We start from the raw sequence: 22,391 nt of genomic DNA on the forward strand, positions 1-22,391 counted from the left end.
TTCACCTACTGTTAAACAAAATTAAGCACATTTATGGTAGTTATATTATCAAAGGAGTTCTAACATTTTAATTCAACAGAAAAGAAACTTATTGAGCCTAATGCCCAAGGGGTCTTAGTTTATGGAAAGATATAAACTAAGAACCATCAAAATATAAGAGCCCAGGGCGGGGGAGGGAAGGAGCTGGCTACTCAGAACTGGGGGGAAAAAAAACCATATATAGTGACCTGAGGTTCTGGTTATGGCAGGAGATGAGTTAAGAAAGACATCCTACAATGAAAGGCCACATTCTAAGACACTATGGTTTTATTCTCAATGATGAAAACTTAGCGTATGTTGATGACGTAACCCACTCTCTTCAGATGCAGGAATGAACAGCTACCCTCTGCTGACTGAACACGCTTCCACCCAACCCTCCTACAGCTTCTCCCTGAAGAGCAAACTACTTGCCCAATCTTCCTGAGTTCCACCTTTCCAAATGATGTAGCGAAGCACAGTGAGAGAAAAACTCATCCTTCTTACATGTGCTATTTCAAATACATAACAGGTTTTGGACTGTTTCTTACAAAATAATTTCTATGGTTAGAAAAGTCTGAAGTGTAGGAGTACAACTTTCTTGGTTGTATTATTGATGTGGGGCATGTGTACTAAACATTTTGCATGGAAAAACACAACAGTTCAATATTCCAAAGAATGAAGCTGGAGCTATGGAGAAGCTCACAACCTCAGACACAGGGAGAAAAATCCAATTTACCTAAGGTGCTCACCTTGGAATATGCAGTGACTCATATGAAGAACACTTATTCAATTTATAAAAACCAACAAATATAAAAATCAGCAATTTGCTTCTGTAAATGCTACAATCTCATATTATAAAAACTGTTTAAAAATTGTACCATCAACTAGCCAGTCTGTACACGAACTGCAATTTAAAACAACACTAGAGTTCCAGATGTAAAAATACGGTTACAACAAGAAGCTGTGAAAACACATGCACAGTAGAAGATGGCTGTCATCTGGAATGCAGTAACTAAACTCTGGGTCTACTGCCACATGAGAAAACTCACTTAACCAGCAAGGACACTGGTGCGGAGATGAGCCATACGGCACAGCAGCCTACAAAAGGTGAGAGGGCCTCCAACTGTGGGTGTACAGTCTCAGGAAATACCCCTTCTGGCTCTCATCATAGCTCCCAGAGGTCAAAACACCACGCAGGCCTCCTCACTCCAGCCCTCTCCTTTCTGTTGGGTCCACTGTGGCTCTGACTGTCTGCTGCAAAGTAGAAAGGTTCTCAGTGGACAAGGCAGGACAAACCATGTAGCCGCCAGCCTCTTCCTCCTACTCTACACACCTGAGCTAACGCCTCAAGCAGTACCTTAATTAGTCCTTTCAGAGTTTAGATAAGGCAGAAACAGGGGCAGCAAAGTGGTTAATGTGCTCCTCTATGCATCGATAGATATAATTTTTTTTTTTTTGGCCTCGTGGCATGTGGGATCCTAGTTCCCCGACCAGGGATCAAACCTGTGATCCCTGCAGTGGAAGCAGAGTACTAATCGCTGGACCACCAGGGAAGTCCCTATGTAGATATAATTTTACGTAAGACTTTAACATTAAATCCATTCTCTGCTACATGTGCCTAGTTTTAAATGAAACAGAAGAGTCTAGCAATATACTAAAAAAACATATGAACTCTAAAAACAAAAAAACGAAAAAAAAACAAAACTCACAGAACAACCAAAAAAATAAACCCTTACCACTCTCTCTTTCCTCAAACTATATCACAGTAAAAAAGTAGCAACAATATATGTGTTCAAGGGACAACATAAAATTTGTCCACTGAACAAAACCCATAACAGAAAATACTTTAAACTGACTATACGCCAAGATTCAGTCTAATTTAAGTATTTTTTTAAAAAGGAAGCATTAAGCCATAAAGAGGTAACCATTCAACCAGGAGCTCCTTCCTTTCTTTTTCAATCAAAAAAAAATCCTGGTATCTGAGCTTTGAGAAAATACACACCAGTGACAAAACATACCACCAGTATTAGAAGAAAGAAACATTCTTACTTGTAAACAACTAACTTTAGAACTACTGTTCCAGATTTTATTTTCTTAAATGGGAAGAATGAATTCAAACACCAAAAACATACCAACAGTAAAGTTGGTATCTTTATAAAATTAAAGGTAAAAAACACTTACAATTTTTGCATTTTTTCCACTTTTCCTTAGTTGCTGAACAGCAAAAGCATGTTCAACATTATCCATCGAAACGCCATTAACCATCGCGACTCGGTCATTTTCCCTAAGGAAAAAAAGTGACCAAAATAATATGTTAGATGAAACCATACAAATAAGTTTATAAAGATATTTTCAAGATAGGATCTTTAAAAGATATTCTAATTATGGGCTAATTAATCTGTCTTCAGATCAATGATAAAATAATGTCCAGCTATTTAATTTCAAATCCCCCACAAAAAATGTTTAGCACTTGTAACTAACCACAGGTCATTAATTTTTTAACTATTAACACAATGTTTCCCAAAAGGACTGAACAGGTACCACAATACACAAAATGACTTCTGGTGGTACAGTTACAGGCATTCAATGATAATAAGTCATAAGGCTGGAAAAAGTTATTCCTTCTTTAAAGATAAAGTCTTTCTCCTTCCAATTTTCTTTCAGTCCTCTACTCATAATCTCATTTTTTTGCTAGTGTATCTTTTGCCTCTCTTTTATCTTGCTAATCTTCTTGTTGAACAAAAACGCTAAGACTCAGGGTGAGAGGCTCCTGAAGGCTAGATTCTACCCCAAACTGAGTAACAAGTTTTCTTTTCACTATCTTTATTTTTTACAGTGACCTTCTATTGAAGTTAAGTGATACTAGCTTTCCATATATGACAGAGATAAGCATAAACGTATATTAATTTAGAAAAATCACTAGCATGGCATGACAGTGGCTGAGGGTAGGAAACATGCTTACTGCAGCTGCCCTTCTGCAGGTCCTCCTTTAAGCACATCTGAAATCACTATCGAGGTTTCCCCACTCTGGAAATGAGGATTATCTCTTCCACCAGATATTGCAATTCCAAATCCAAATCCAGGAGCCTAAAGTAATAATTATAGTAAAATGTTATGATGTCATACTCTACAATCTAAAAAAGTTCAAATATAAAAATTACAATCCTATTACAAAATGCTCACTCACTTGTATGGAAACACATCAGAATGACCTATCCTGGTATGGGAATGCAGGCTTTAATAAATTTAATGCTGGGCATAACAGAATATTGAAAACTGTCAATTACATGAATGTTCTTTAAGAACTAAAACACATTTTAAAATTCTGAACACTGAAATCCTGAATTCATTTTTGCTTATCAGAAGGGTTCCTGAGGGAATTGGCAGTGCCCCCCTGTGATCATCACAAACACTGGCAACTGATTTGTAGAATGACAGATTTAATAAGCATATAAACCGGGTGCCATTTTATATAATAAAATATCAACAGCTGTGAAAATCAACTTCCTTCACTTACCCTAAAAATCTCTACTGAAGTAATACACTATAATGTCTTATGCACACTGCATACAATAGAAAGTATACATTAATCACATCAAGCATTTTTAAATTACTTATATTTTTAATTAAACAAAATCATAATTAATTATATACTTCTAAATGAGCTGAAAATCTTTACCACAGTGACTAAGGACAGCCCAGCACACAAAAAAATCAAAATACTACCAAGTTATTTAAAAATTACCTAATCTCGCTTTTTTCACGAAGATGGCGCCAAAGGCGAAGAAGGAAGCCCCTGCCCCTCCCAAAGCCGAAGCCAAAGCAAAGGCTTTGAAGGCCAAGAAAGCAGTGCTGAAAGGCGTACACAGCCACAAAAAAAAGAAGATCTGGACGTCACCCACCTTCCGATGGCCCAAAACACTGCAGCTCAGGAGGCAGCCCACATATCCTCGGAAGAGCGCCCCTAGGAGAAACAAGCTTGACCACTATGCCATCATCAAGTTTCCCCTCACCACCGAGTCAGCCATGAAGAAAATAGAAGACAACAACACACTGGTGTTCACTGTGGATGTCAAGGCCAACAAGCATCAAATTAAACAGGCTGTGAAGAAGCTCTATGACATTGACGTGGCTAAGGTCAACACCCCGGTCAGGCCTGATGGAGAGAAGAAGGCATATGTTCGACTGGCTCCTGACTATGATGCTTTGGATGTTGCCAACAAAATTGGGATCATCTAAACTGAGTCCAGCTGGCTAATTCTAAATATAGAAGTTTTCACTCTAAAAAAATAATTAAATAAAAATAAAAATTACCTAATCTCAAAGAAATCCACACCATTCCCTAGAAAGGAAATGAAGTATTCAGAGTAGTCTAAAAGAAACAGCCAATATTCTCCTAGGGCTCCAGAATCAAAAAATCAGAGGCTATGTTTTCATATAACGTTGTACTACACTATGCTCTACAATCCAAACCACCTGAGGACAAAGGTAACGACTTCCTTCCACTACTGTCCCATCCACAAAGAAGACCACGCCCACCATGGACAGGGGATACATCACGACCACCCCTTTCACCCCAAAGTCTACTGAAATAGCCAAAGAAGAAGAAAAGAGAAAAACTCTTCTTAAAAAAGAATAAACACCAGCAATTCCACACCTAGGTATATAACCAAGAGAAATGAAAACATGTGCAAACAGATTTATACCCACACACAGCAGCATTTATTAACAGCCAAAAACTGCAAACAACCCAAATGTCTATCAAATGATGAATGGATAAATAAAATATGGTATATCCATTAAATGAATTATCTGCAATAGAAAGGAATGAAGTACTGATACATGCTACAAAATGGGGAACATAGAAAACATGATGCTATCTAAAAGAAGCCAACCATAAAAGACCACACACACCATACAATTCCTCTTAGATGAAACGTTCAGAAAAGACCAATCTGTATGAAACAGAAAACAGACTGGTGATTGTCAACGGCTGGGGTGTAGAAAGGGATGGAGACATTGGGGAGGGATGGTTTATGAGTAACATTATTCTTTTTAGGGTGACGGAATGCTTAAAAAGTGACTCTGGTGATGGTCTTACAGATCTGTGAATATACTAAAAATCACTAAATTGTACATTTAAAGGGTGAATTGTATGGTATGTGAATTAGATTGCAATAAAAGCTAATACCCCCCAGAAAAGGTTAATGTGAAAAAACAAATAAACAGGAAAACATCTGGGTGGCAGAAGACAATGGCAACTGCCTGAATCTGTGTCTCCAAAATAATACAAAACAGATCACTACACAGAACCATACCCTTAATACAGCTCAAAACCAGAGAATATGCAAATTTCAAAATAGCTAGAAGTAGGCCTAAAATTTCAAAAATAAAATGATTAGAAAGAAAATAACTATTAGCACACAATCAGAAAACATAAGAGACTACAGAACAAGTTCAAATAAATTTGAAAACTTAGATAAAACAGATAATTTTGTAGGGAAATACAGATTATTGAAATTGACTCTATTAGAAATAAAGACTTAAGCAACCCCATCGCTGAAGAGGAAACAGAGATAGTTATGACGGAATTATCCCACAAAAAACACCAGGCACAGATGATTTCACAGGGAATTCTACCAAAACATCAATATCCAGATAGCCTTGATGCTCCATAAATTGTTCCAGAGCATCCTAAAATGAAGGAAAGCTTCTAACTCTTTTCAAGAAGCAATTATAATATTGATATCTAAATCTGATGGTGACTATCCACGATAAAGACAGGGCTTCCCTGGTGGCACAGTGGTTAAGAACCCACCTGCCAATGCAGGGGACACGAGTTTGAGCCCTGGTCTGGGAAGATCTCACATGCCACGGAGCAACTAAGCCCATGCACCACAACTACTGAGCCTGTGCTCTAGAGCCCACACACCACAACTACTGAAGCCCGCACACCTAGAGCCCGTGCTCCGCAACAAGAGAAGCCACCACAATGAGAAGCCCAAGCACTGCAACAAGAGTAGCCCCTGCTTACTGCAACTACAGCAAGCCCACGCACAGCAACGAAGACCCATCACAGCCAAAAATTTAAAAAACAAATTAATTAATTAATTTAAAAAAGACAGAGCCCTCCTCCAAATACTAAAGCCTAACATCATTTATAAAGGCCAACACCATACAAATATTCCATGACAAGGTGATTTATTTCCAAGACTGTTGTATTAGGAAAGCCACTGTATAGGAGACCCTATTAATAAACCTAGAGAAAAAAATTCAGAGATTATATCCACAGACCCTGGAAAGGCCTTTGACAAAATCCAACATTCATGACCAAGGGAAAGAAAAATTCAAGAAAATACTTTCAATCTGTTTTAATATTTCATTTTATGTTAAAGTACATGAAGAACCTTACCCACACACATAGTTGAAAAGGAGAGGAGTTATTTTAGTAAACCTTTTAGATAATTATGGATATTCATGTTTGATTTTATATCGGTAAGTGATAGTTTCTTAATGGGTGGGCTACAATGTGCAACCTGAAACCGTATCAGTAGACTTTTTGTACTTACTCTGTTACATGAATACCCATCCACTGGCCTATTTTGCACTTTGAATGGATTATTTTATCCAACGTGATTTTATAATAGCATGTCTTGGTCATTTGGAAATTATTTAGGTAAATCTTTCAAATGATGACATGTTTCACCACTATATAATATTTTTTAAAAATCATACTTTAGGGCCTCCCTGGTGGCGCAGTGGTTAAGAGTCCGCCTGCCGATGCAGGGGATACGGGTTCGTGCCCCGGTCTGGGAGGATCCCATATGCCGCGGAGCGGCTGGGCCCGTGAGCCATGGCCGCTGGGCCTGCGCATCCGGAGCCTGTGCTCCGCAACGGGAGAGGCCACAACAGTGAGAGGCCCGCATACCGCAAAAAGAAAAAAAAAAACAAAAATCATACTTTAATATCACCACCAATGCAATCAAAGTCTTTAAGTAGTGAAAAGTACTGAGCTCATCTCATAGTGGCAGATAAATGTTTTCCAAATTTTAATTTTTGTTTTAAAATTCAATTTTCTTCATTGGCAACAACTATTATCAGAATTGTTTTCCTTGAAGCAACGGGTACTCACTTGAGAAAAATGTTTGTCAAATATTCCAGTCTGGATAACCATTCCTTCAAGTAAAAGTGGTGTTACACACACAAATACACAGCTGACTGAGGTTCCAATTCAAACAATCATGCAAGTACTTCAGTATAAAGCAGAAATGCCTTATGCATATTTCCCATTTCAATATACAGATTATTTTTTAAATGTCTATTCTAAAGCTGACGTGTGGTAAAATTAGTAATTTTTACTGCTCTGAGTTATTCTGCAGCAAAACTGGGATTGTTCTTATAAACTGTGAGTAAGCCCAGAACTACTAGGATGGTTTGGGGCTATGAGGCCAGTTTTACCTCATACCACTGCTTCTGTACCTTCACTACGACTATCAACACAGTGAAAAAGACAAATAACATTTTTGTGTTGTTATGAAAATAGTTTGTCCTAAGCATAAAAAGACTTCAGAGATCTTTTGGGGTCCTCAGCCCATACATTGATATTAAAAAAACACTGAAAAAAGAGCAAAAAAAAAAAAAAACCCAAAACAAACAAACAAAAAAACCCAATGAAGCAATTTACAAAAGATATGAAATGTTAAAACTCATAAGAAACACAAAACCACACAGAGAATGGTAAAAATTAAAGTACAACAACACATTTTGTTGAGGAGGCTGTAGAAAAATAGGCACCACTGCTAATGGGCATGCAAACTGCTACAATTCTTTAGGAGAGGAATTTGGCAATCCTAACAAAATTACAAAAGCATTTATGTATGTATGTATGTATGCATTTATTTATTTATATTTTTGGCTGCGTCAGGTCTTAGTTGTGGCACGCGGGCTCCAGAGCATGGGCTCCGTTGTTGCGGCACACAGGCTCTCTAGTTGTGGCACAGGGGCTCAAGTAGTTGCAGCACAGCATGTGGGATATTAGTTCCCCGACCAGGGATCAAACCCAACCCGCGTCCCGTGCGTTGGAAGGCGGCTTCTTAACCACTGGGCAACCAGGGAAGTCCTCAAAAGCACTCTATCCTTCAACAGAGTGAACCAGTTTCTAGCAACGTACCCTGAAGATTACATATACAGCTCCAAAAATAAGCAAATACATATGTACATAGTTATTCACTACAGACTGTAACTGCAAATACTGGAAAAAACCTAAAACACCCAAGGGTTACCTCCAGGGCAATTTGGGGAGGGGTGTGTTATTCTTTGGCTTTTTTTCCGTCCTTGGAGGAGGCTAGCACTAATCTTTTATTCTGTATACTTTTATACTGTGCATTTAGATCTTGCTTGATAATTCTTTTATTTAAAAATTAAAAACATAACACAAAAATATTAAAGAAATGCCAAAAACATAAGGACCTTTCAATAAGGAAGGCGGAGGTGAGTAGATACTTCCTAAGATTTGCTTGTGAATAAGTAAGTACAGTCTTGGCTGCATGAGCCAGGCATCAAACACAGGCAGAGCATACTGCTTCCACGCAGCGCCAGCACTCTGTGGGGCATGTCATCCTGCTGGATCAGCGCTGGCTGCAGTTCATTTAATGACTACCCAGGAAGTCTGTGATTCCCAACCCTGTCTGCAGATGAAAATCATTTGGGATCAGTCTCAAAACTGCTTGATGATTTCCAAACCCCCCACCGCACAACAATTAAATAAAACTGGAGGAGGGCAGATGGCAGGCGTTTAAAAAAAAAAATCTCCTAAGTGATTCTAACGGGCAGCCAGGGCTGAGAACCTTAGCCTTAAAAGCTTTGTGAATATCAGACCAGGGTGATCATCAAAAACTATAAAAGGTTCGACTATCTCACACTTTCCCTTCCCTCTTAGGGAAGGTTTCTCTCTGAAACCTTTTTAGGCTTAAATCTCCACCACAGTCCTATTTTTGGCCTTTTCAATAGATTTCTTACCTCCATTGCACTACAATTTACCCTCCATCATGTTCAAAGGATTATTATTCTAAAACAAACCCAATTCTGTCATTCCATTGCCCAGAGGTCCAAGTTCCTTAACATGCAATATCCTGAAATGCAACGCCAACTTGCTTCCCAGCACCCCAGTCTTTACCCTAAACACACTTAACTACTGACCCCCACTTAAGCATGCCATGCATCATCAAGTTCCAAGCTTTCACATTTCTTCTCTGCCTAGGATTCCTTTAGCATCACACCCTTCAACATCCAGGTTCAACAACATCTCCTTCATAAAACCAACCTAGCTTTTCACAGGCACAAGTGGCCCATCCTGTAGGCTCTCTGACCACATAGACACACTTCTGCTACTTAACACACAGCACTGTAAATAGCCTGGGTATCAGAGGTTCATTTGGGAGGGGGTTACATATTCTTCTACATATCCCAGCTGAGTACAACCCTAAAAGGGCCTAACACAAAGTGGCTCATCAATGTTAGGGCACTAAAACAAGTATCTAGCTAATTATTCAGTTTAATTTTAACTCAATTTCCCTTTATAGAGTTGTCTTTTAAAACTCACACTAATTTGAGCACTAAAACCTCATTAGCAGCCAGAGTAGTAGCATGGATTTGGAATTTCTTGAATTTCCAAATAAAAACAAGCAGGGCAACTATACAGCAAACCAAAACCCGTATATACAGCAAAAAAAAAAAAAACCCACAGGTAACCAACGTACCCCCCTGAGGAAGCAGCTGGGGATGAGCAACACCTATGAGACTTGTGTGTTCCCAAAACCTACTTGGGAAGAAAGCCACAAGGCATCTGACACACCTTAGACCTGAAGAACCCCCCAAATAACTAACAGGTATTTACTGGAAAGAACGGCAGGGCAATTCGAGAACAACAGCTGAAACGGGGAGGGATTTTGCCTCTCCAGTTGTCAGTGAGAGCAAGGAGCCTGCAGTAGGGCGTGAATGGGCTAGAGCAGTGTAACCCCTAGGAATTCTCAACACAGACCTGCCAGTGGATTCAGACTAGACAGGGACAGAACAGCAAAAGATGAAAGGGTACAAAAGGCATGGGCCTAGGAAATGTCAGAAAGCAGCAGTTATGTTTCTTTAGTGCATGCACACACACAAGAAAACTAAGCCAATTTCTAGAAGCTCAAGAAAGCTAATTTCCCATAAAATTGAGCAAAAAAGGATTATGATCAAATCCCTTAGAAAATCACTATAAAACACAATGAGTAGCAGAATATCCCTACAGAAAATGAAAGCATGCCAAAAAGAGTACTCAAAAAAAGAAAAATAAAGGATCAAAACTGTTACTATTCCAGGTAATTCATGGGGAATGGGTGGTCTTTACAACAAATGGTGCTGGAACAACTAGATACACCATATGCAAAAATTAATGAGATGGATAATAAACCTGGATCATAAAAGCTAAAACTGTAAACTTCTAAAAGAAAACAGGAGAATATGTCGGTGACTTTGGGATTTGCAAAGATTTCTTAGGATATAAAAAGCATTGAGCATAAAACAAAAAAAAACACACAAAAAAAACTGTTACTATTACAAAACAAGTGAAAAGGCATTACAAAAATACACAAGACATGGGCTTCCCTGGTGGCGCAGTTGTTGAGAGTCTGCCTGCCGATGCAGGGGACACGGGTTCGTGCCCCGGTCTGGGAAGATCCCACATGCCGTGGAGTGGCTGGGCCCGTGAGCCATGGCCGCTGAGCCTGTGTGTCCGGAGCCTGTGCTCCACAACGGGAGAGGCCACAACAGTGAGAGGCCCACATACAGCAAAAAAAAAAAAAAAAAAAATACACAAGACATGAAAGAATATAAATAAGAATTTTAGACAATCACAGAAAGACAGAATCAAAAGGCAGAGGACTTTGTACCAGATGAAGGAACAAGATAAAACACCATAAAAAAAACTAAATGAAGTGGAGATAGGCAACCTTCCAGAAAAAGATTTCAGAATAATGATAGTGAAGATGATCCAGAACCTCGGAAAAAGACTGGAGGCAAAGATCGAAAAGATGAAAGAAATGTCTGACAAAGACCTAGAAGAATTAAAGAACAAACACCTGGAAGAATAAAAGAACAGAGATGAACAATACAATAACTGAAATGAAAAAAAAGAAAGCTGGAGTAGCAATACTCATATCAGATAAAATAGACTTTAAAATAAAGAATGTTACAAGAGACAAGAAGGGACACTATATAATGATCAAGGGATCATCCAAGAAGGTATAACAATTAAAAATATATATGCACCCAACATAGGAGCACCTCAGTACATAAGGCAACTGCTAACAGCTATAAGAGAGGAAATCAACAGTAACACAATAATAGTGGGGGACTTTAACACCTCACACCAATGGACAGATCATCCAAAATGAAAATAAATAAGAAACAGAAGCTTTAAATGACACAGCAGACCAAACAGATTTAATTGATATTTACAGGACATTCCATCCAAAAACAGCAGATTACACTTTCTTCTCAAGTGCGCACGGAACATTCTCCAGGATAGATCACATCTTGGATCAAAAATCAAGCCTCAGTATATTTAAGAAAATTGAAATCATATCAAGCATCTTTTCTGACAACACTACGAGATTAGAAAAGAATTACAGGAAAAAAACGTAAAAAACATAAACACATGGAGGCTAAACAATACATTATTAAATAACCAAGAGATCACTGAAGAAATCAAAGAGAAAATCAGAAAGTACCTAGAGACAAATGACAATGAAAACACAACGATCCACAACCTATGGGATGCAGCAAAGGCAGTTCTAAGAGGGAAGTTTATAGCTATACAAGCCTACCTCAAGAAACAAGAAAAATCTCAAACCTAAACTTACACTTAAAAGAGCTAGAGAAAGAAGAACAAACAAAACCTGAAGTTAGCAGAACGAAAGAAATCATAAAGATCAGAGCAGAAATAAATGAAATAGAAACAAAGAAAACAATAGCAAAAATCAATAAAACTAAAAGCTGGTTCTTTGAGAAGATAAACAAAATTGATAAACCTTTAGCCAGACTCATCAAGAAAAAGAGGGAGAGGACTCAAACCAATAAAATTAGAAATGAAAAAGAAGTTACAACAGATTCCGCAGAAATACAAAGCATCCTAAGAGACTCCTACAAGCAACTCTATGCCAATAAAATGGACAACCTGGAAAAAATGGACAAATTCTTAGAAAGGTATATATAACCTTCCAAGACTGAACCAGGAAGAAATAGAAAATATGAACAGACCAATCACAAGTAATGAAATTGAAACCGTGATTAAAAATCTTCAAACAAACAAAAGTCCATGACCAGACAGCTTCACAGATGAATTCTATCAAACATTTAGAGAAGAGCTAATACCCATGCTTCTCAAACTCTTCCAAAAAATAGCAGAGGAAGGACCACTCCCAAACTCATTCTATGAGGCCACCATCACCCTGATACCAAAACCAGACAAAGATACCACAAAAAAAGAAAATTATAGATGAATATCACTGATGAATATAGATGCAAAAATCCTCAATAAAATACTAGCAAACAGGATCATACACCATGATCAAGGTGGATTTATCCCAGGGATGCAAGGATTCTTCAATATACGCACATCAATCAATGTGATACACCATATGAACAAACTGAAGAATAAAAACCATATGATCATCTCAATAGATGCAGAGAAAGCTTTTGACAAAATTCAACACCCATTTATGATAAAAACTCTCCAGAGAGTGGGTATAGAGGGAACCTACCTCAATATAATAAAGGCCATATACAACAAACTCACAGCAAACATCATTCTCAAAGGTGAAAAACTGAAATCATTTCCTCTAGATCAGGAACAAGACAAGGATGTCCACTCTTGCCACTATTATTCAACATCATTTTGGAAGTCCTAGCCATGGCAATCAGAGAAGAAAAAGAAATAAAAGCAATACAAATTGGAAAAGAAGAAGTAAAACTGTCACTGTTTGCAGATGACACTATACTATACATAGAGAATCTTAAAGATGCCACCAGAAAACTACTAGAGCTAATCAATGAATTTGGTAAAGTTGCAGGATACAAAATTAATGTACAGAAATCTCTTGCATTCCTATTAACAACAAAAGATCAGAAAGAGAAATTAAGGAAACAGTCCCATTCACCAATGCAACAAAAAGAATAAAATACCTAGGAATAAACCTACCTAAGGAGGTAAAAGACCTGTACTCAGAAAACTGTAACACACTGATGAAAGAAATCAAAGATGACACAAACAGATGGAGAGATATACCATGTTCTTGGATTGGAAGAATCAATATTGTGAAAATGACTATACTACACAAAGCAATCCACAGATTCAATGCAATCTCTATCAAATTACCAGTGGCATTTTTTTTTTTTTTTTGGTACGTGGGCCTCTCAATGCTGTGACCTCTCGCGCTGCAGAGCACAGGCTCCGGACGCGCAGGCTCAGCGGCCATGGCTCACGGGCCCAGCCGCTCCGCAGCATGTGGGATCCTCCCAGACCGGGGGCCGAACCCGCGTCCCCTGCATCGGCAGGCGGACTCTCAACCACTGCGCCACCAGGGAAGCCCACCAGTGGCATTTTTTACAGAACTAGAACAAAAAATCTTAAAATCTGTATGGAGACACAAAAGACCCCAAATAGCCAAAGCAGTCTTGAGGGAAAAAAATCGGAGCTGGAGGAATCAGACTCCCTGACTTCAGACTATACTACAAAGCTACAGTACTCAGGACAATATGGGGGCTTCCCTGGTGGCGCAGTGGTTAAGAATCCACCTGCCAATGCAGGGAACACAGGTTCGAGCCCTGGTCCAGGAAGATCCCACATGCCAAGGAGCAACTAAGCCGGTGCGCACCACAACTACTGAACCTGTGCTCTAGAGCCCACAAGCCACAGCTACTGAGCCCGCACACCTCGAGCCCATGCTCCACATCAAGAGAAGCCACCGCAATGAGGAGCCTGTGCACCGCAACGAAGAGTGGCACCCACTCGCTGCAACAAGAGAAAACCCTCACGCAGCAGTGAAGACCCAATGCAGCCATAAATAAATAAATTAAATTAAATTAAATTAAATTAAAAAATTTTAAAAAAGACAATATGGTACTGGCAAAAGAACAGAAATGCAGATCAGTGGAACAGGATAGAAAGCCCAGAGATAAACCCACGCACCTATGGTCAACTAATCTATGACAAAGGTGGCAAGGATATACAATGGAGAAAAGACAGTCTCTTCAGTAAGTGGTGCTGGGAAAACTGAACAGCTACATGTAAAAGAATGATATTAGAACACTCCTTAACACCATGCACAAAAATAAACTAAAAATAGATTAGAGACCTAGATGTAAGACTGGACACTATAAAACTCTTATTAGAGGAAAACATAGGAAGAACTCTCTTTGACATAAATCACAGCAAGATCTTTTTTGATCCACCTCCTAGAGTAACGGAAATAAAAACAAAAATAAACAAATGGGACCTAATGAAACTTCAAAGCTTTTGCAAAGCAAAGGAAACTACAAACAAGATGAAGAGAAAACCCTCAGAATGGGAGAAAATATTTGCAAACGAATCAACGGACAAACGATTAATCTCCAAAATATATAAACAGCTCATGCAGCTCAATATTTAAAAAAACAAACAACCCAATCAAGAAATGGGGAGGGGGCTTCCCTGGTGGCGCAGCGGTTGAGGGTCCGCCTGCCGATGCAGGGGACACGGGTTCGTGCCCCGGCCCGGGAAGATCCCACATGCTGCGGAGCTGCTGTACCCGTGAGCCATGGCCGCTGAGCCTGCTCGTCCGGAGCCTGTGCTCCGCAATGGGAGAGGCCACAGCAGTGAGAGGCCCACAAAAAAAAAAAAAAAAAGAAAGAAATGGGGAGAAGACCAAAATAGACATCTCTCCAAAGAAGACATACAGATGGCCAAGAAGCACATGAAAAGCTGCTCAACATCACTAATTATTAAGAAATGCAAATCTAAACTACAATGAGCTATCACCTCACACCAGTTAGAATGGGCATCATAAGAAAATCTACAAACAACAAATACTGGAGAGGGTGTGGAGAAAAGGGAACCCTCTTGCACTGTTGGTGGGAATGTAAATTGATACAGCCACTATGGAGAACATTATGGACATTCCTTAAAAAACTAAAATAGAATTACCGTATGACCCAGCAATCCCACTACTGGGCATATACCCAGAGAAAACCATAATTCAAAAAGACACATGCACCCCAATGTTCACTGCAGCACTATTTACAATAGCCAGGTCATGGAAACAACCTAAATGCCCATTAACAGACGAATGGATAAAGAAGATGTGGTACATATATACAATGGAATATTACTCAGCCATAAAAAGGAATGAAATTGGGTCATTTGTAGAGACGTGGATAGATCTATAGACTATCATACAGAGTGAAGTAAGTCAGAAAGAGAAAAACAAATATCGTATATTAACACATATATGTGGAACCTAATAAAATGGTACAGATAAACTGGTTTGCAGGGCAGAAATAGAGACACAGATGTAGAGAACAAACGTATGGACAGTAAGGGGGGAAAGTGGTGGGGGGGTGGGATGAATTGGGAGATTGGGATTGACATGTATACACTAATATGTATAAAACAGATAACTAATAAGAACCTGCTGTGTAAAAAATAAAATAAAATTCAAAAACTCAAAGAATAAAAAAAAAGAATTTTAAGAATTCAGAAATGAGGCTGACAAAATTCAAGAGTTAATTAGAAATTTTAAAAAGCCATTTTAGATAGGAACACAAATAAACATAATACTATGAAAGAAACAGAAAGTAAAAAAGAAATCTTTCATAAAACAAAAAAGAAATGTTTCAGGAGATTTTTTAAAAAGGATTTGAGAGAAAATTACAAATAATGAAGACAGGCAAAAGGGATACAACACACGGATAATAGGAATAGCTAAAGACTAAACTGAAATAATGGAAAAAATAGTAAAACTAAAATTAAACAAAGAACTTTCCTAATATATGTATTTTATATATCCTTCCATATATATATATATATATATATATATATATATATATATATACATACATACATACATACATACATGTTTTGTTTTGTTTTTTGCGGTACGCGGGCCTCTCACTGCTGTGGCCTCTCCCGTTGCGGAGCACAGGCTCCAGACGCGCAGGCCCAGTAGCCATGGCTCATGGGCCCAGCCGCTCCGCGGCATGTGGAATCTTCCCAGACCAGGGCACAAACCCATGTCCCTGCATCGGCAGGCGGACTCTCAACCACTGCGCCACCAGGGAAGCCCCCATATATTTTTATATATAATTGAAACTGTATACTCAAATGACACAAATCACTGTAGATACCTGAGAATATCAATTCAGAGGAAATGCCAAAATATATTCAAATAAAATGACTAGATTTTAAGGCAGAAGATTCTCTGGCATCTAGGCAAAAAGAGCTATAATTTTAAAAGAAATATAAATTAGACTATCATCACACTTGGGTAGCAACACATTATGCCAAAAATAACATAGTTGAGATACTCAAGGAAAACAATGAGCCATGGATTTTATATCCAGTAAAGCTAATCTTCAAGTATAAAAGGGCACAGAAAAGCTAATAAACATATAAGAAAAACACAGGGAATATTGTTTTTCATGATCCTTTCCTAATAGAAAATAACTTTCTGACAATCAAAATGACAAGAGGCACATGAAAAGGACTGATGATAAGCATTAAATATACACCTACTTACAGGATTAAATGTGGATTAAAGGGAGAAAGGTTAAATTATATAATAGCTATATGGTCTACACAGAGTAAAACCATTTCTTTAAATGGGGAGAGGAACAGGATAGAATAGAGGAATAGTTAAAAAATTTTAACACTGTTTCCAGTAATCAAAATTGACAGTAGTAGAATTATTATTATTGAGGTAATCGTATGCTCTGTACTGGATTTACAAAAGACTAACATGGTGCTTTTCAGAGGGATTTTCAAAAGAAATGGAAAAGAATCCATTTTTCTCATATATCTTTACCATAAGAAAATTTTCGGTGTGTCAAAATATAGTTGATTTTTATGTTTACATGAGAAAATGTCCAAGATAATGGTTTTTATTATGGTGATGGGAGAAGTAGTTTAAAGCAGTATAATATGATCTCATTGATCTGTATGTGCACACACACCACACACACGATTATAGCTTTTGGATGGAATTAAATGCATCAAAGAATTTTATTTTCATTATATTTTGTCCTTTCGACATCACAGGCAGCCATAAGCAACAATAATATGTATTTCTACCTGTGCCTGGTAGTGAAACTGAGTTTATGATAAACAAGAGGCCTGGAATCTGTTCAGTTATTTGCCCAGTTTCACTGGACACTAGCCATGCCCATTCCTTTACATTTCACTGTAACTGCTTTTGCACTGAGTACTTGCAACAGGGAACATATGGCCAACAAAGCTGAAACTATTTACTATCTGACCTTTTACAGAAAAGGTTTGCCCACTTATCTGTTATAGTATTTCTTGATTCCTTAAAAGATTTTTTAAAAAGGGAAAAAAATTCCTGAAGGTTGACTGTTGATTCATTTGCAGAAATATAACTACATAATATGAATAACCTCTCCTCCAAAGATTTTTCTGTTTCCTTCAAATATGCCCAATTCTCTACTTAAAGATTCTCCCTGCTGCCTTTTTTCTCCTGTTTTTCATGCCAAATTTCTATAACCAACTAACTTAATTCTAACTTTTCTCACCTTATACAGTTTTACTCCTATAGTTTTTGTAGTTTGACTCCTCTCCCCTTCTTCTTCTTCCAATCTACCCTCAACATTCTATGGAAACTATTCTAGTCATGTGTTTTCACAGTGAACACAGGGATCAAAATTTTTTTAAATGGATGGATCCAATTTTTTCAAATGGTTCCTCGGCAATCATTTGTTCAACTTCCTTTCTACAAATGAATTCAGAAGGCCTGGAATCCTATGTGTCACTCCACTACCTGCCAACTAGACCTTATGTAGGACTTCTCTGTGGACTTGGTCAGAGACATTAGGATTTTATCAACTCTGATAACACTTTAATTCTAGGAGGTCCCAAGAGATCTGAAAGGCCTGTTCAAAATCAGTTAGTGGTAAGCCCAAACTAGTTCAGAAGTCATAAGACCCCTACAGTTTTTCCACTATACCTTGGTAGTTCTCAAAATGTTGTTTAAATGTCTACGGCTGTTAGACTGGTTCTTTTTTACCTCTGCGTCCTTCTATCAGCCCGTTGGTTACTCACGCTTGTGGCTCTGTTTCCAAAATTATAGCTTTCATTTCTAATTCTTACTCCACTTTCCTATTTCCAGCTTCTTAAAGGACACCTCCAATTGCCCTTCTCCAAACTGTCATTTTCTCCACAAAACTGACCTCACCACCAATGTTCTATACTTAAAAAAAACAAACAAACAAACAAACAAACAAAAAGCCAAAATTTTGGCTCCTTCCTTAACAAGGTTACTACTTTTTATCAAGTTTATTACATATATATGTAGTTTATGTGGTAGAATTATGAGTTCTGAATTTCAGATATTATATTCCATAAGTATTTCTAATATTTAAAATTAAATTTTACATATAAGTGAAAAGAGCATTATATGATGAGTCCAGAGACCTGTGTCCAAGATGTACCTCTTTGGGACATTTCACTAGAACTTTCTGAGACTCAGTTTATTACACATGGTTATTAACCCCTATTTCACAGAGAATTAAATAAAGGATATGAAACATTCATAATACACTCTATAAATGTACACAATGGCCTTCAACCAGATAAAACAAGCCTAGCTTAGCTTACATGCTTACCTCAGTGTAAATGTTTACCTTCTACCCACTATACACTAGCCTGGAGCTACTCAACAAATATGTAGGATTCCCCCTCCCTGGCCCCTTTTCTTACAATAGCTTTATTGACATGTAAATCACCTACCGTAAATTCACTCTTCAAAATGTACAATTCTATGTTTTTTGTATGTTCAGAGTTGTGCAACCATCATCACAATCAACTGCATAAAATTTTCATCACCCTCAAATGAAACTCCCTACCCTTTAGCCATCATCCTTGAATTCCCCCATCCTAAAAACCACTAATCTTTCTGTCTATTCACCTGTTCTGACCATTTCATATAAATGGCATTATACAATAATGGTCCTTTGTGACTGCCTTCTTCGAGTTAGGATAACGTTTTCAAGGTTCATCCATGTCACAGCATGTATCAGTACTTCACTCCTTTTCACTGTTGAACAATATTCCATTATATGGATATACCACATTTTGCTTATTCAGCATTCATCAGTTAATGGGCATGTGGGTTCTTTACACTTTCAGGCTATCATGAGTCATGCTGCTATGAACAACTATGTTTATTAAGTTATTATGTCGCTATTTATCTCCATTTCTCTTGGGAATATGCCTAGGAGTGGAATTGCTGGGTCATGTGGTAATTCTACGTATGTTTACCTTTTGTGGAATACCTTGCTTAACCACAGTTGGCTCCACCAGCCAACATCCACATCCTCATCAACACCTATTATTGCCTGCTTTTGTGATTACAACCATTCTAGAGGGTGTGACAGGGTATCTCACTGTCATTTTTGACATATATTTCCATGATGGTCAGTACTGTTGAGCATCTTTTCATATGTTTATTAAACAGTTCTGTATCTTCTTTGGAGAAATGTTTTTCAAATCTTCAGTCCATTTAAAAAACTGAATTACTTGGGTTTTTTTTACTACTGAATTTCTATATTCTGGATACAAGTCCCCTTATCAGATATGTAACTTGCAAATACTTTCTCATTCTGTGGGTTATCCTTTCACTTTCTTGTTGAGAGTTTCTTGGTTTCCTTTGAAACACAAAAGTTTTAAATTTTGATGTCCCATTTTACCTGTTTTCTCTTCTGTTGCTTTTATTTTCAAGATCATATCTAAGAAACCGTTGCCCAACCCAAGGTCATAAAGATTTATTCCTGTGATTTCTTCTAAAAGTTTTACAGTTTTTGCACTTACATTTAGGTCTATGATCCATCTGAGGTTAATTTTTGTTCTTGGTGTGAAGTAGGAGTCAAAATTCATTACTTTCCATGCTGTTGACCAGTTGTCTCAGTACCATCGGTTAAGACTACTCTTTCCCTCACTGCATTGTCTTGGCACCCTTGTTCCAACTTTACCTCCTATTCAATCCCCTCCCTATTTGAAACACTTAGCTGCTTGCCCTTAGATGATCTCTTAACTAGATACCTTGCTTTCAACATACTTTCTCCATTTGATTTTTTTTTTTTTAGTTTTAGGTGTACAACATATTGTTTAAAAAAACTTCTTTACTGAAGTATAGTTGATTTATAATATAATATTAGTTTCAGGTATACAACATAGTGATACAAGTTTTAATAGATTATACTCCTTTTATAGTTACTATAAAATATTGGCTATATTCCCCTGTCCTATATAATATATCCCTGTAGCTTATTTATTTTATAAATCGTAGTTTGTATCTCCTAACCCTCTACCCCTATCCTGAACCTCCCCCCTTCCCTCTCCCCACTGGTAACTACTAGTTTGTTCTCTGTATCTGTGTGTCTGTTTCTTTTTTGTTATATTCACTAGTTTATTTTTTTAGATTCTGCATATCCATGATAACATACATTGTCTTTTTCTGTCTAATAAGCATAATACCCTCTAGGTCCACCAATGTTGCTGCAAATGACCTTATTTTATTCTTCTGTGTGGCTGAGTAATATTCCATTACATATATATGTACCACATCTTCTTTATCCATTCATCTGTTGATGAACACTTAGGTTGCTTTCATATCTTGGTTATTGTAAATAATGCTGCTATGAACACTGGGGTGCATGTATCTTTACAAATTAGTGTTTTTGTTTTCTTCGAATATATACCCAGAAGTGGAACTGCTTGATCATATGGCAGTTCTATTTTCCGTTTTTTGAGGAACCTCCATACTGTTTTCCATAGTGCCTGCCCTAATTTACATTCTCACCAGTGTACTAGGGTTCCCATATTCCTCCACATCCTCACCAACACTTGTTATTTCTAGACTTCTTGATGATAGCCATTCTGAGGGGCCCAAGGAGTCCTGGGGCTGGTGTCACACAGTTGGTGGGTGGGGATGGGGCCCAGGGGATCCCGGGGCTGATGCCCACCCACCAGTGAGTGAAGCCAGGTTCTAGGGCTAGTATCGGCCAACTGGTGGGCAAAGGCAGGTCCTGGGATCTCTGGCTGCAGGGCCCAGGAGTTCCAGAGCTGGTGTGGAACCACTGGTGAATGGGGCTGAGGCCCAGGGGGTGCTGGGACTGGTGCATGCCCACTGGTGTGTGAAGCTTGCCCCAGGGCTAGTGCCAACTCAGAAGTGGGTGCAGCCAGGTCCTAGGGTGTCTGGCTGCAGGGCCCTGTGGGTCCTGGTGCTGATGAGCTAGAGGGAGGGTTCCACAATGACTCTTGCCAGCACCAGTGTCCACGTGGTAGAATGAGCTCCCCTAATGTCTGCTGCCAATGTCCATGTTCCTCGGGTGCACTCCAGTTGTCTCCTGCCTCTCCAGGAGGCTCTCCAAGATCAGAAGATGGGTCTGATACAGGTTCCTTTCAAATTACTGCTTCTGCCTTGGGTCCCAGAGGGTGTGAAATTTTATGTGCACCCTTTAAGAGTGGAGTGTCTATTTCTCATAGTCCTCTGGGACTTCAGAAAGTGAGCCCTGCTGGCCTTCAAAGCCAAACATTCTGGGGACACATCTTCCTGGTGCAGGACCCCTGGGCTGGGGAGCCTGATGTGGGGCTCAGACCCCTCACTCCTTGGGGAGAACCTCTGCAATTGTAATTATCCTCCCATATGTGGGTCACCTACCTGGGGGTATGGGTCTTGACCATGACTCCACCCATCCTACCCATCTCACTGTGGTTCCTTCTTACTATCTTTAGCTGTAGATCTTTATGCCTCCAGTCTTGCTCATCAATAATCGCTCCACAAACAGGTGTTAATTTTGGTGTACCCATGAAAAGAGGTGAGCTCAGAGTCTTCCTACTCTGCCATCTTGGCCAAGCCTCTCTCTAACTTCTCTCAACCCTTTAATTCTTTAATATAGAAATATTCACTTAATCTTTTTTTTTAATTAAAAAAAATTTTTTTTTTATTTTTAGCTGTGTTGGGTCTTCGTTGCTGTGTGTGGGCTTTCTCTAGTTGCGGTGAGCCGGGGCTACTCTTCGTTGCGCTGCATGGGCTTCTCATTGCGGTGGCTTCTCTTCTTGTGGAGCA

General features: G+C 38.6%; 1 protein-coding gene across 10 annotated transcripts in view; it reads right to left on the bottom strand.

Moving 5' to 3' along the window:
• Positions 1 to 22,391, bottom strand: part of TJP1 (tight junction protein 1) — a 119,934-nt gene that overhangs the window by 63,909 nt on the left and 33,634 nt on the right. For 5 of the 10 annotated variants that reach the window (XR_009531814.1, XM_060097516.1, XM_060097514.1 and 2 more), the window contains exons 3-5: positions 3,921 to 3,982; positions 2,981 to 3,105; positions 2,200 to 2,302 (exon numbers count right to left, since the gene is read on the bottom strand). Coding sequence is in view for 9 of the 10 variants with exons in the window: in XM_060097516.1 (XP_059953499.1) it covers positions 2,200 to 2,302; positions 2,981 to 3,105; positions 3,921 to 3,982 (290 nt within the window). In the remaining variant the exon portion in view is untranslated. The remainder of the gene's footprint in view (positions 1 to 2,199; positions 2,303 to 2,980; positions 3,106 to 3,920; positions 3,983 to 22,391) is intronic. The other 5 variants (XM_060097519.1, XM_060097517.1, XM_060097515.1 and 2 more) reach the window with 1 other exon arrangement.

This window comes from Mesoplodon densirostris, chromosome 4 (genome assembly GCF_025265405.1).
Source record: "Mesoplodon densirostris isolate mMesDen1 chromosome 4, mMesDen1 primary haplotype, whole genome shotgun sequence".
NCBI lineage: Eukaryota > Metazoa > Chordata > Mammalia > Artiodactyla > Ziphiidae > Mesoplodon > Mesoplodon densirostris.